Raw genomic sequence first — 13681 nt, forward strand, 5'->3', positions numbered from 1 at the left:
TGGGGAGCTAGTGTTCAATGGGCACAGAATTTCAGGTTTGCATCTGAAGACGGATGGTGGGGATGGTTGCCCCACAGTGTGAACACTTAACACCACCGAAACGCACGCTTACAAATAGTTAAGATGGTCAATGTTCTGTGCATTTTACCATGATTAAAAATCAAAAGATATGGGGCGCCTGAGTGGCTCAGTCGGTTGAGCGTCGGACTTCAGCTCAGGTCATGATCTCAGCTCGTGAGTTCGAGCCCCGCGTCGGGCTCTGTGCTGACAGGTCAGAGCCTGGAGCCTGCTTCCGATTCTGTGTCTTCCGATTCTGTGTCTAATATTTTAAATTTTAAGATATTAAAATTTTTTTTAATTGAAAGATAAAAATAAAACCATAGCCAATCTACTAGACTAGCTAAAGACCATGTATCTCAACCGGATAGTGAAAGGAGGCCTTCAGACTGCTTGGGTATTGAGCAGATAGTCTCACACAAGGTATTTTCTTAGTCCACAAGGCTGGCAAAAGTTCAAATGACAGATAATGTCCAGATGATGGATTTCTCCAACCCACGACCCTCAAATGGTTCCTTGTCCTTAAGAAAAACTAAAAACTAATTCAGAACACTACAGTGGTCCTCCAGACCCTACAGGACCCGCCTCTGATGTGGTCTCCTTCTCCTCTTGTCCACCTTTTTGTCCGGGCAGGCTGGCTACTTGATGTTCCCGACACAGGCCAGGCATGCTCCTCTGGGCCCTCACACTGCCTGTTCCCTGGGGCTGGGACCCTGTTCCCTGCAGTTCTCGCCCCCTATAATAGCTTCCATTCCTTGACCAATGCCCAGAACTGCATATGCCTCATAGGTCTCCCTGCTAGCATCAACACAGATGCATGAGGCGGTGGGGAGAGGGAGGGGGTGCTGCAGGCTATGCCCTTGAATGGGTGTACATTTTACAATGTGGAAATTATAACCCAATAAGAAAGAGCAAATAAATACACAAATAAATATGAAGATACATCCCTCTCCACCCCTTACCCAGCCTTAGGTATTCTTTTAGAGCCCCTATCACCACCTTGACATATTTTGTATTTGTGTTTTACTTCTTCTCCCGTCTTTTCCATCTTTACGTGTTCTTTCCATCTAGAACGTAGCTCCATGAAAGTAGGCCCGTGTCTGCTTGGGAAACTACCTTACCCCTATTGTGCACACGTCATAACTGCTCAGTAAAGGTCTTTCTTAACAGATGAGTAAGTGAATACGTCGGTGTGGCTGAGAGCACGGGAAGACAGGCACTCTCATGTACCCCTGGGTCAAGTAACCACTTGTATAACCCTTTCGGAGGGCATAGGAGAAAATACACTCAAACTTTAAATGTGTATATTCTTCCCCCGATTCCACTGCCCGGACTCTATGCGGCAGATCTACTCGTATGTGAGTATAAGGACCCAGGTATAAAAGTTCACGGGCGACTCACGCCGTCAGATGCCGGTGAAGCAGGTAGAGTGGCCGGAGCTTCCGTGCATTGTGAGTGGGGGCGTGAAACCGGAGAAACGTGCGGAGTGGTTCTTTACAAAAGGAAAGTTGTCTCTCGCCTAAGACTGAGCGGTTCTACTCCTAGATGTTCAATGGAGAAAAGGTAGATTGCGTGTCCGCAAAAGGTCTGTCCAACAGAATTCATATTTACTTATAGTGTCCAAGCCCTGGAAGCAGGTGTCCATCAAAACGGAAAGTGCGGTAGGCAACTGTGGTGCGCCCACCCCACGGAACGCTAAGCAGCGAGAAAGGGCTACCGGTTCACGCAAAATCACGGCTAAATCTCAAAATTACGATTCTCAGAAAAGGCAGCACAAAGCAGGATATGCTTTAGGGCTCCAGGAGGCAAACATAATCTTAGAGTAGAAAAGAATCAGGACAAGCGACGCCGCAGGAGAGGCTGTAGGGGGAGGGGTTGGCCGGAAAGGGGCACGACAGAACGTGCTGGGGGTGATGGGAACACTGTATACGTAGAAAGAATTTTGGTTACACAACGATATGTATTCGCCAAAAGCCAGGGAATTCGTGTGTGTACATTTTGCCTGGGAAGAAGAAAAACCATAAACACATCTCAAGCTCCAGTTAATGGCATGCACAGAGAAGTATTTAGGGCGAGTGTGCTGATGTCCCAGATTTACCTTCACACATGGCAAAAGCAACTATGAATGGATAGATGGACAGAAAGATGACCAGACGAGTAGATTACCGATCACGCAAGTACAATAAAATGTTAATTGTGAAGCTTATGGACTTATGGGAAACCATAAAAAGAAATAATATGTGCATGATGGGAATCCCAGAGGGAGGAGAGAAAGAGAAATGGGCAGGAAATACACTTACAACAATAATGGCTGAAAACTTCCCAAATGAGAGACCCGGACATCTGGATTCATGAGGCTCAAAGGACCCCAAATAGGTTGAATCTGAAAAGGGCTACGGAGAGATGCGTTATAATTAAGTTGTCAAAAGTCAAAGATAAGGAGGGTGCCTGGGTGGCTCAATGGGAAGAGCATGTGACGCTTGAACCTGTGCAGGCCACGAGAGAGAGGGATGATATAGTCAAAATGTTGAAAGAATACGACACCCGGCAAAGCTGATTTCCAGAAATGAAGGAGAGAGAAAGCGTTCCCAAACAAAAGCTAAGGGGGTTCATCACCAGTAGAGCCACCTTACAAGAAATGCTACAGGGCATCACGCTCTTCCAGCAGAAGGAAGAAGATGCTGACTAATATGATAAAAACATTAATATATTGATAAAATCCACTGGTCATGGTAAACATACAGTCAAGGTCAGATGTTGTAATGGCGGTACATAAATCACTTACAACTCTAAGAGTTAAAAAAACAAACATAAAAAATCTAACCATGAATACAGTAATCTGTTTATGTAAACAATATTTAAAAATATGTGAATTGTAGCACCAATCACCTAAAATGTGAGACAGAGAGAAGTAAAAGTATTGTTTATAGAAGCTATTGAAATTAAGTTGTTATCAGCATAAAAGAGGTTGTTATAAACAGAAAATATTTTATGTAAGCCTTACCACCCGCAGAGGGAAAATCTGTAGTGGATACACAACCAGGAATAGTAAAGGAGTCAAAGCTACCGGTGAAAAGTCATCCAGCCACAAAAGAAGGCAGCAAGAGAGGAAGCAAGCAACAGAGAGTCCACGGAACAGTCAGAAAACAATGAACAAAATGGCAACAGGAAGTCCTGACCTCTCAAGAATTACTTGAGACCTCTCAAGAATTACCTTTTTTAAAAGGTAAAAGGATTCTCCACTCAAAAGATGTCGAATGGCTACATGGATTAAAAAAAAGTTTTTCAAAGATCCAACAACAGTCTGCCTAAAAGAGACCTACTCTAGCTTTAGAGACCAGACCAAGAGTGAAGGAATAGAAAAAGATATTTCAAGCAAACACTGACTGAAAGAAAGATGGGAAGATATATTTATATCACACAAAGTAGGCTTTAAGCTAAAAATGATCAAAGAAGACAAAGAAGGTTATTCTATAATGATAAAGGGGTCAATCCATTAAGAAGATATAACAATTGTAAACATTTATGCACCCAACAACATCAGAGCAGTTAAACACATAAAGCAAATACTAACATAACTAAAAGGAGAGATAAACAGCAATACGATATTGATGGCTGACTTTAATAAGCCACTCTCAAAAATGGATAGGTCACCCAGACAGAGAATCGGTAAGGGAGCAGCATATTTGAACAAGACTATAGACCAAATGGACCTAACAGACAACATAGAACATTCCATCTAATAGTGGCAGAACATATGTTCTTCTCAAGGGCACATGGAACATTTTCTAGGATAGACCATATGTTAGGCCACAAAACAAATCTTAGCAAACTTAAGAAGATTGAAATCATACAAAAGAAAATATTCAAATGGCCAACGGGTACATGAAAAGGTGCTCCACATTACTCATCGTCAGAGAAACACGAATCAAAACCATAATGAGGCATCCCTTCACACCCGTTAGAAGGCTCATCTCAGGAAGACAAGAGACACAAGTGCCCGAGAGCATGCGGAGAAAAGGGCACATTTGTGCACTGTCGGAAGATGGTAGGGAGGCCCCTGCAAAGTTAAAAACAGAACTACCCAGGGGCACCTGGGTGGCTCGGTCGGTTAAGCGTCCGACTTCGGCTCAGGTCATGATCTCACCGTCCGTGAGTTCGAGCCCCACGTCGGGCTCTGTGCTGACGGCTCAGAGCCTGGAGCCTGCTTCAGGTTCTGTGTCTCCCTCTCTCTCTGCTCCTCCCCTGTTCATGCTCTGTCTCTCTCTGTCTCAAAAATAAATAAACGTTAAAAAAAATAAAAAAAAACAAAACAAAACAGAACTACCCTACAATCCAGTAATCCCACTTCTGGAGATGTAGAAAGAGATAGATGATAGAGATGGGGGTAAAGATAGGAAATTAAATCAGTATCTTTTTTAATTTTTTAAAAAATGTTTTATTTCGTTTTTGAGAAAAAGAGCACAAGCAGGGGAGGGGAAGAGAGAACAGGGGACAGAGGATCTGAAGGGGGCTCTGCACTGACAGGCCCACAGCAGCAAGCCCAATGTGGGGCTTGAACTCACGAACTGTGAGATCATGACCTGAGCCAAAGTCAGACACTCAACTGACTGAGCCACACAGGCACCCCAATATCCTTTCTTAAGGTTTTTTTTAAGAGGGAGAGGGAGAGGAAGAGAGAGAGAGAGAGAGAGAGAGAGAGAGAACCCCAAGCAGGCTCCACACTCACACTCAGCTCAGAGCCTAATGAGGGGCTCCATCCCATGACCCTGGGACACTCACCAATCATTTTAGGTGATTGATGCTCAATGGACTGAGCCACCCAGGTGCCCCTAAATCAGTATCTTGAAGAGATACCTGCCCTCCCACGTTCACTGCAGCAGTATTTACAACAGCCTGGACAGAGAAACAACCCAAGTGTCCACCAACAGATGGCTGGATAAAGAAAGTGTGAGATATATATATATTACTCAGCAAGAAAGAAAAAGAAAGAAAAAAAGAAAGAAAGAAAGAAAGAAAGAAAGAAAGAAAGAAAGAAAAGAAGGAAGGAATCCTGCTATTTGCAACAACATGGTTGACACTCGAAGCCATTATGTAAGTGAAATAAGTCAGAGAGAGACAGATAAGTACTGTGTGATCCCACTTATATGTGGAGTCTTTAAATAACAAAAACAAAAACAAAAAACACCGAATCCACAGAAACAGACAATAAGTGGTTACCAGGGGCAAGAGGTGCAAGACTGGGGAAAGCGGTGAAGGTGGTCGAAAGGTATGGATTTCCAGACATAAGATAAATCAGTTGTGGGAACGGAGCGCACAGCATGGCCACTGCAGCTGACACACCGTATCGCATATTTGAAAGTTGCCGAGAGTAGGTCCTCCTGGGGTGATCGTTTCACAACACACATACACATCAGACGATTATGTTGTACGCTTTACATCGAGACGATGTTACATATTTTTTTTTTTTTAATTTTTTTTTTCAACGTTTATTTATTTTTGGGACAGAGAGAGACAGAGCATGAACGGGGGAGGGGCAGAGAGAGAGAGAGAGACACAGAATCGGAAACAGGCTCCAGGCTCTGAGCCATCAGCCCAGAGCCCGACGCGGGGCTCGAACCCACGGACCGCAAGATCGTGACCTGGCTGAAGTCGGACGCTTAACCGACTGCGCCACCCAGGCGCCCCGAGACGATGTTACATATTGATTATATCCCAATAAAACAAGGCAAAGTGAGAAGGGGAAAAACAAGAACGTTAGCAGCGGAGTCCGGGTGGTGGGCAGACACACGTTCACTGTGACGTTTTCGCAACTCGGCCGCGCAACTGAAAAGTTTCGCGATGCAAGGTTGTCTGCAAGGGTGCTGCCTGAGGCAGCTCTCCGGAACAGTCAGCTCAAGCGGGGAATGCAGTGGCTCTGGAGTAAGAGTGGGCAGCCATTCGAAAGAATGAGGAAGGTCTGCGTGTGCCGACGTGCAAAGGCGCCCGACACATGCCGGCGAAGGTGCCGGATGTGAAACGCGAGCCGGTTTCCAAAGCAAACAAGCTAACCCCAAAGCCGTAAATGCAGCTTGGAGCCTTCAGGTCCGACTCCACCGCATAGTAAGCCTGCTCCGGCTAACTGGGACGCCAAGCCTCAGTCAGCCTCCCAGGGGAACTCATCGGGGCGGCCGAGCACCTGCTCATGGGTTTGGGTCACAGGGTTAGTCCCGCTAAGTGGTCAGCAGTGGCTGCCAGGCCTCTGAATGGTTGATATGGTCACTTCTGGAGCAGACGACTCTCAGGTGTGGGGCTGCTATTTTGAGCAGGGGTGTGCCTGGTGGCCCGTGCAAATCCCACCAGGTTCACCCGTGCAAATCCCACCAGGTGGCCCACAAAGCCACCCACGCCTCACCCTCCCCCTGTGAGCACCCCATCCTGGCAAAGAGAGACATCTGGTGAGGAGTGCCCCCTACCTGGGGCTTGGCTTCCTGGTTTAGCCTGGGCACGTGTCCTTCTCCGCACAGCTGCCAAGATCTTACCTACCTATTTTTTTCTTTAAGTTTATTTATTCTGAGAGAGAGAGAGAGAGAGAGAGAGAGAGCAGGGGAGGGCCAGAGAGAGAGAGGGAGAGAGAGAATCCCAAGCAGGCTCCACACTATCAGGGCAGAGCCCAGCTCGGAGCTCAGACCCAGGTGCTGTGAGATCATGACCTGAGCCAAAGAGTCAGACACTTAACCGGCTGAGCCACCCAGGCGTCCCAGATCTCACTTACTTTTTGATGGCAAAAATGGTCAGTCCAACGGTGGTGTTTTCGAATTGTGCGTCCAGAATGGCAGAGTCAAAGACCCCGTCCCAGATGACAGGAGCAAACCAGGGGGTCATGACCAGCACGTCTGCCCTCCTAGAAGGAACCGGTCACAGCGCGTTAGAGCAGGGCATGGAAAGGTGGGCCAGGGAAGGAAGGACCAAAGGTCCACAGTCCACGAGCAGCGCAGTTAGACGCAGCCGGGATTCCAGACTCCCAATCCAGTGCTCTCTGCCTCACAAGCTCAGCCCCTGAGCCCTGACCCTGCCATTCCCTCACTGCCCCGCGTGGAGTGTCTCCTGAGCACCGCCGAGTGCTGGGTCCCACAGGACACTCCTTCTGGGAGGCCCCCAACCCCATTTCCGAGAAGGAGCTGCATCTCAGTGAGAGCAATAGCCAAGCCCTTTCCCAGCAATAGGGACTTGGCCATAAGAAACATATATTCAGTCTTTGACCCCAGATCCTGACAAGGGGCTCCTAAACCCCTTGGAACTTCCTGGGTGATAGGGACACCTTTTGTTTTAATGAGGTGACCCGGGGCGGGCTCCTGGATGGCTCGGGATGGGGACTGGCCACTGGAAAGACCACACCGTGGTCAGAAGCGTGACACTGCAGCCCCAGCCCCCATCCTCCCGGCAGGTGCGTGTGTGAGGGAGCCTCCACCAGATCCTGACGACGGGGTCCGAGAGGGCACGGAGGCTCCCTGGCCTCTCCACGCTGCCCCCTGGGGACCTGTGCCCCTGGCTGCTCCCGTGCCCTTGGTGATACGCCGGGTATCACCAAGAGTAGACTGTCTTCTTGGGTTCTGGAGCCACTCTAGAAAGTCATCGAGCCCGAGGAGGGGCCGGTGGGAGCCCTGAGCTACAGCCGGTCAGTCAAAAGCACAGGTGACAACCTAGAACTTGCAACTGGCATGTGGGGGGCGGGGGGTGGGCTGTGGGAGTGAGCCCCCGCCGTGGGGGCTGCTGACTGGGGGGAGCAGCGGCATCGTTCCCTGTGGGAAACCTACCTGTTTGCTGGGAGTAGGGGGTAACACGAGTTTTCTTCAGGGACAAAGCTAGGCCTCCAGCCCACTCCCATCTCGAGGGCTTCCCCTCCCCCCAGCGTAGCCCCACAGAACGTTCTCTGTCCCTTCTCCACCCTAGCCCGCACGGACGCCTCTCTCCTTTCCTCCATCCTGTCTCACGAGTGCCCGTTCACTCGTGGCTTCTCGGGACACGGCTCCAGGACCCACGGGAACAGGCTCACGCCAGCCTGTCCCTCCAGATGGGCTGTGTCCAACAGAGATTTGTCATTTAAAATTGTTCTGGTAAGCACACAAAGGTAAAAGTGACCAGGTGAGGGGCGTCTGGGTGGCTCAGTCGGTTGAGCGTCCAACTTCAGCTCAGGTCATGATCTCATGGTTTGTGAGTTTGAGCCCCGCGTCAGGCTCTGTGCTGATGGCTCAGAGCCTGGAGCCTGCTTCTGGTCCTGCGTCTCCCTCTGCCCCTCCCCCACTCATGCTCTGTCTCAGAAATGAACAAAAAAAAAAGTGACCAGGTAAAGTTACAATTAATCTGGTGTATGTTGTTTAACCCGCAACGTCCAAAATACCATCCTTTCAATACGTGATCGGTTTTTAAAATAAGAGACTTCGTATTTTTGAGATATTTTAAATGGAGTGCTTCGGACCTGGGGTGTGTGTGTGTGTGTGTGTGTGTGTGTGTGTGTGTGTGTGTCCTCCCCAGGGACAGCCCTCTCATTCCAGGGAGGTCACGTGTCAGGTGTCACGGCCTCCGGGTGGCTCTAAGGACTCAAGGAGGCGTGGGTACTGGTGTCAGAAATGACAGCGCGCACTCACAGCTCTCCCGGCAGGGAGGTCGCGCGGCCTGGGCTTGGAACCCGACCGCGCCCTCGCCGGTCGCACAGCTCAGGCAAGTACCTTCACTTCTCTGAGCCTCAGTTTCCCTGCTTGTAAAGCGAGGGCTGAGCAGCGTGGCCTCAGGGCGACCTTCCTGTCTGAGGCCACAGGGACCGGCTGCCAGCGCCATCTGGGGCAGAACAGCCAGGAGATGCGGGCTGAGGAGGCCGGGCGCCTGCACCGGGGGAACCCAGCCCAGACCTGTCCTGCATCCCCAGGAAGAGATGAGAGACGGTTCCGTGCCTTCTGTGGACACCCATGCTCCCCGGGCCCAGGAGTTGGAGGCGCCTTCCCTGGCACCCTCGCCCGGGACCCGACCCGTTAGCAATGAGCCCAGCCCCCTCTCACGGCAAGAGAAGGAAAAGAAAAGGCTAGGACAGGTGGCAGTGAGGGAGAGGAGAACTCGAGGCGGGCCGGTGGCCACAGCAGGGATGTGCTAACTTACGCAGGCTGCAGGAGCTGGGCCTTGGGGTAAACCATCCTGCAGAGAAGACACGCGTCAGGGAGGTGGACAGTTGCATCCAGAAGCGTCTCGGAGCCAGGGAGTCTACGCCCACAGCTGCAAGGTGCTGTCCTCCCCATCTAGATGGCCAGCTGTGCCAGGAGCACCACAGGACTGCCAGCCTGCCCGTCCGCCCTCCTGCCTTCCTCCTCCTTCCTTCTTTCCTCTCTCCTGCTCCCCCTCCTTCCCTCCTTCCTTTCTTCCTCTTGTCCACTAGTCACTTGTCCACTCACTAGACAGACAGCGGTCAAACGTGCCCACCCAGCCCTGGGGACGCCACATGCTTCCCAGTGATAAACCGATGAGGCTAAAAGCCAAGCAGAGGAAAGGGGGTCACCCCTCAAGGTCTCTGGTAACTGCCAAGGCTCTAGACTCCCCACATCTCCTTCCTCTCTCTCTCTCTCTCTCTCTCTCTGTCTCCCTGTGTTGTAAGTCCTAACATGGGTCTACCTCACAACTACGAAGGCCCACCCCCACCCCATCCAGCCCCCATGCCGCGCCCACCTTCATGCCCTCCCCGGGCCACATCATCCTCAGGTGTTAGCTGAGCTGAGGGCTGAGAAGCCGGGGCTGACTGTGCCACGGGCATGACATTGAGCAGCCCCACGGCTGGAGGTCAAGTGGAAACCCCCTGTAACCCCCATCATCTAACGTCTCCTCCTGTTCTCCTGTGCCCCCATCACCCTCCTCTCCCCCATCACCCTCCTCTCCCCTGGGAATCAGGCCTTGGACTGGGTGGGGGTGAGGAAGGGGATGGGGAGGCACACGTTGACTTGCTCGGAAAGAGGCACAGAAACACCCGAAGAGGTGGTCCCCATACCTGGGGACTTCAGGGACTCTGCAGGCGTCCGGGGGGCAGTCCCTTTCACTGAGGGAGGGAAACAGAGAGCACTCAGCCCAGGGCCGGGTCCTGGGGGAAGCGCTCCCGTGCCAGCGGGCAGGTCTCCTCCAGGGCCAGCCACGTCATGGCCCCTGAGGAGAAAGTTCCCGTGTGATGCTGAGCCCGGGCCAAGGGAGTGGAGCGGGAGTCTGAAGCAGGGCCGAGAAACCCTGGACATGCTGACCGTGTCTGGGAGCATGGTGCACGGCTCCACCCGCAGGGCGTGACCACGGCCTCGGGAGAAACTGCCCCCCCCAACACACACACACCTGGGAAGGAGGAGCAGAGACCAGGAGGCAGGAGCCGTGGCTGCCCCTGTGGGTCCTGGAATCCCCAGGAGAGCTCTGGCAAGGCCCCCCTCACCCTGTCAGCCCCGGGAGCCCCGCTCCCCGCCCCTCACCTGCACTGCTTTGTCTCCAGCAGCATCCCCTGCGGGACCACACGGCGGCCATCCTGGCTGAGGGAGGAAAGGTTCCATCGACTCACTTCGTGAAAAGTAGCGATTGCCAACAAAGAGCCATGCCCTCAAGAGGGGGGCACCCCAGGCCAGGATTAGGTGTGCATCCCCCCTCCCCACCGACCCCTGGGGACCCCAGCCAGGCCTGGGGATGGGGGGAGGGGAGACAGGCTCCTGGATGGAGTTCAGTGGGGTCGACGAAGGCCAGTGTTTGTGAGGGAGGAGGAAGGAGCGGAAGTCATTACCTCGATGGCAGGCTCTCCCGTTGGCCCTGCAGGGGACGGCCCTCAGTGCTGCTGGAGAGAAAAGTGACACCAGCTTAGCCCACCATCCACCCGGCCATCCGACCAGCATGTGTGGGCCCCCCAAGCTGGACGGAAGAGAACTGGGGTCGGGCCACGCCCTGGGGGCTCGTGACGCGTCCCGGTTGGGAGCTGTCACCTTATCTGTTCACAGGTCGCCAGAGAGGCCAGCTCTGGAAGGCATGAGCTCTGAGAGGACACTGAGCCTCGACCTGTCTGGGCCCTGACGAGGTCAGAGGGCCCCCACCCCCGCTCGGCCCCGTCGAAGCGGCTGAAGGGACCCCGGAACCCATACCAGGCGCTATCCCTCCCAGGATCCCGGCCTTGCCGCACAGCCCGCTGGGCAGTGCATGAACTCTGTAAACGTGTTCTCTCCAGCGCAAGCTAGAACTTTCTCTGCCTTGTCCTTTGTCAAGGTTTGAGAAAACACGGTGGAGGGAGGGCTCGGGAGTCACACTGGGAACCGAGGGTCTCTGGTTAGAAGTACCTCCAATTCAGTACATATGTATATTTCTATTACTGCTCTAGATCTTTCTAGAAGGAACCGCCCTGAATCCAAAGACGCCGTCATTACCTTCGAGACTCTCCTATCTGCCTCCATCCGGGAATCAGTCTGAAGACATTGCTGGGGGACAAACAAGAGTGTGAAACTGAGTCTTTGCTGGGCGAGAGGACCGACAGGATGGGGGTTCGAGGCTGAGACTTTAACACACACATTCTCACCCTTTTGGCCTCTGGCTCCTGAGAAAATGGACGTGGGGCCCGACCAGAGCCCTTCTGGCCCCATCCCCACTCCTGCTGGTCATCTGGACCATTGTAACGCAATCCCATCACCATAGTAACCAACAGCAGGGCCGAGGACCGAGGCATCCCGTTCACCTGAGGAGTCGTTTCAAGATGCAATTCCAGGCCCCTGCACAGTGCTGAGCACTTAGGAGGGGTGTGTATGTAGAAAGCTGTCTTTCTAACAAGTTCCCCAGGTGACCTGCGGACACTCTCAAGTCTAGAGTCATGCCTCCTTTCTATATTCCTTTATGTTTATTTCTCTCTCTTTTATTTTTCTTTAGAGATAGAGAGAGTGCATGAGTCAGGGAGAGGGGTTGGGGGGGGGGGGGAGAGACAGAGAGACAGAGAGAGAGACAGAGAGAGAGAATCCCAAGCAGGATCCACGCTCAGTGTGGAGCCTGATCCCACAACCCCTGCCCGGCTCATGATCTGAGCTAAAATCAAGAGTCAGACACTCAATCCACTGAGCCACCCAGGCGCCCCCCCCCCTTCTATTTTCTTTTCTGTTTTTTTGTTTTGTTTTGTTTTGTTTTGTTTTGTGAGAGAGAGAGAGAGAGAGAGAGAGAGAGAGAAAGAGAGACCGATGTCGGCCTGCATCCAAATCACCTAGGGGGCCTGTTAAAACACAGAAGGGAGCCGGGGGCGCCTGGGTGGCTCAGTCGCTTAAGCACCGACTCTTGATTTCTGCTCAGGCCATGATCTCACAATTCATGAGTTCGAGCCCCACGGTGGGCTCTGTGCTGACAGTGTGGAGCCTGCTTGAGATTCTCTCTCTCCTTTGCCGCCCCTCCTCTCTCTCTCAAAATAAATAAATATTTTAGAAGGAAGCTTAATGTAATAATCAGGTGAATCTTTTGGTTACTAAACATTTACAGTCTAAAAAAATTAAAAAGGAATCCAAGGTGTGTCGAAATGAGGGAGAAAAGAAGAAAAAACAAGATCTAAACACGGGATAATGCAAAGGAAGGAGGCGCTGGATGAATAACCCAAAAGAACCATGGCATCTCGATGGAGAAAAGAGGCCAGACCCCAGACCCCAGACCCCAGACCCCAGACCCATTGGGCTGCCACCCTGGGAACCATGCTGTAACACACGTTGTGAACTTCAGTGAGTCCGGGCGGGGTGAGGGGCTTCAGAACTGGGTCCCAGTGGGGAGCGGCAGGGCGCGGGGACAAGTGTCTCCAAAAAGCTGAAGGCATGACACCGAAGGGGCCACACGCTCTCAGTGCTCCCCGGGGTCCCCGATGTCTGAAGAATATTCTCATGCAGTTCAAGGGCACATTCTAAGAATCAGACATCGGGACAGGCTGCTCGCAGAGGACGGAGTTCTGCTGCCGTATAAAGTTCAGGTGGGGCCTTGATCACCTGCCGGACAGGCTGTGGAGCCAGCTCAGCCCCCTGACCCGCAGCAGGACACAGGCAAGCTCTGAAGTGGGCACCAGGCCCCGGGAGGACAGCACAGCAATTCAGGAGGTCCCTGTGCCGGTCTACAACCCCCACGCGGTGGGCAGGGGCCGCCTGGACGAGTACAACTGCCCCCACCAGCACTGTTCCATCGGTTCCACCAGCACTTGTCGCTTAGACCAGACTGGCCCTTCAAAGCCCTGGCCAGTGTCCACCTCTGGCAGACAAGGGGTGTCTCCGTCCTGGGAGATCCGGGAAAGCCTGTCCCCACTCTCGTGGCAGGCTATCACCTGTGTATTCCCCCTACCAGATCAGACACTGCTCAAGACAAGGAGCTGTCCCATTGACAGTGACATCCTGGCATGCACACGCACACACACACACACACACAGAGCAACATCAGGCTCAGTAAACGCCTGTCCAGGGGAATGTGTTGACGTGTCCGACAGAGTGAGGGCGCCGTTTTCCAGAGCACACACTGGCTGGACCCGCAGCCCCGAGATGAGATGCTGGCCCCAGGTCGACTCGCCCTCAGGGGCCCGGGAAGTGGGTTTGGAAGGGTTTGCGTCTTGGTCTTGCCACTTCCTACCTTATAACCCGCGTCT

At 52.4% G+C, this 13681-nt stretch overlaps 1 protein-coding gene across 3 annotated transcripts in view; it reads right to left on the bottom strand.

The window, feature by feature from the left end:
- The window catches only part of LOC123592434 (histo-blood group ABO system transferase 2-like), a 36693-nt gene that overhangs the window by 15351 nt on the left and 7661 nt on the right, over positions 1 to 13681 (bottom strand). For all 3 annotated transcript variants that reach the window (XR_006709771.1, XR_006709772.1, XM_045467428.1), the window contains exons 3-8: positions 11460 to 11510; positions 10829 to 10879; positions 10527 to 10583; positions 10067 to 10114; positions 9190 to 9225; positions 6812 to 6940 (exon numbers count right to left, since the gene is read on the bottom strand). Coding sequence is in view for 1 of the 3 variants with exons in the window: in XM_045467428.1 (XP_045323384.1) it covers positions 6812 to 6940; positions 9190 to 9225; positions 10067 to 10114; positions 10527 to 10583; positions 10829 to 10879; positions 11460 to 11510 (372 nt within the window). In the remaining 2 variants the exon portion in view is untranslated. The remainder of the gene's footprint in view (positions 1 to 6811; positions 6941 to 9189; positions 9226 to 10066; positions 10115 to 10526; positions 10584 to 10828; positions 10880 to 11459; positions 11511 to 13681) is intronic.

This window comes from Leopardus geoffroyi, chromosome D4 (genome assembly GCF_018350155.1).
Source record: "Leopardus geoffroyi isolate Oge1 chromosome D4, O.geoffroyi_Oge1_pat1.0, whole genome shotgun sequence".
Classification (NCBI taxonomy): Eukaryota; Metazoa; Chordata; class Mammalia; order Carnivora; family Felidae; genus Leopardus; species Leopardus geoffroyi.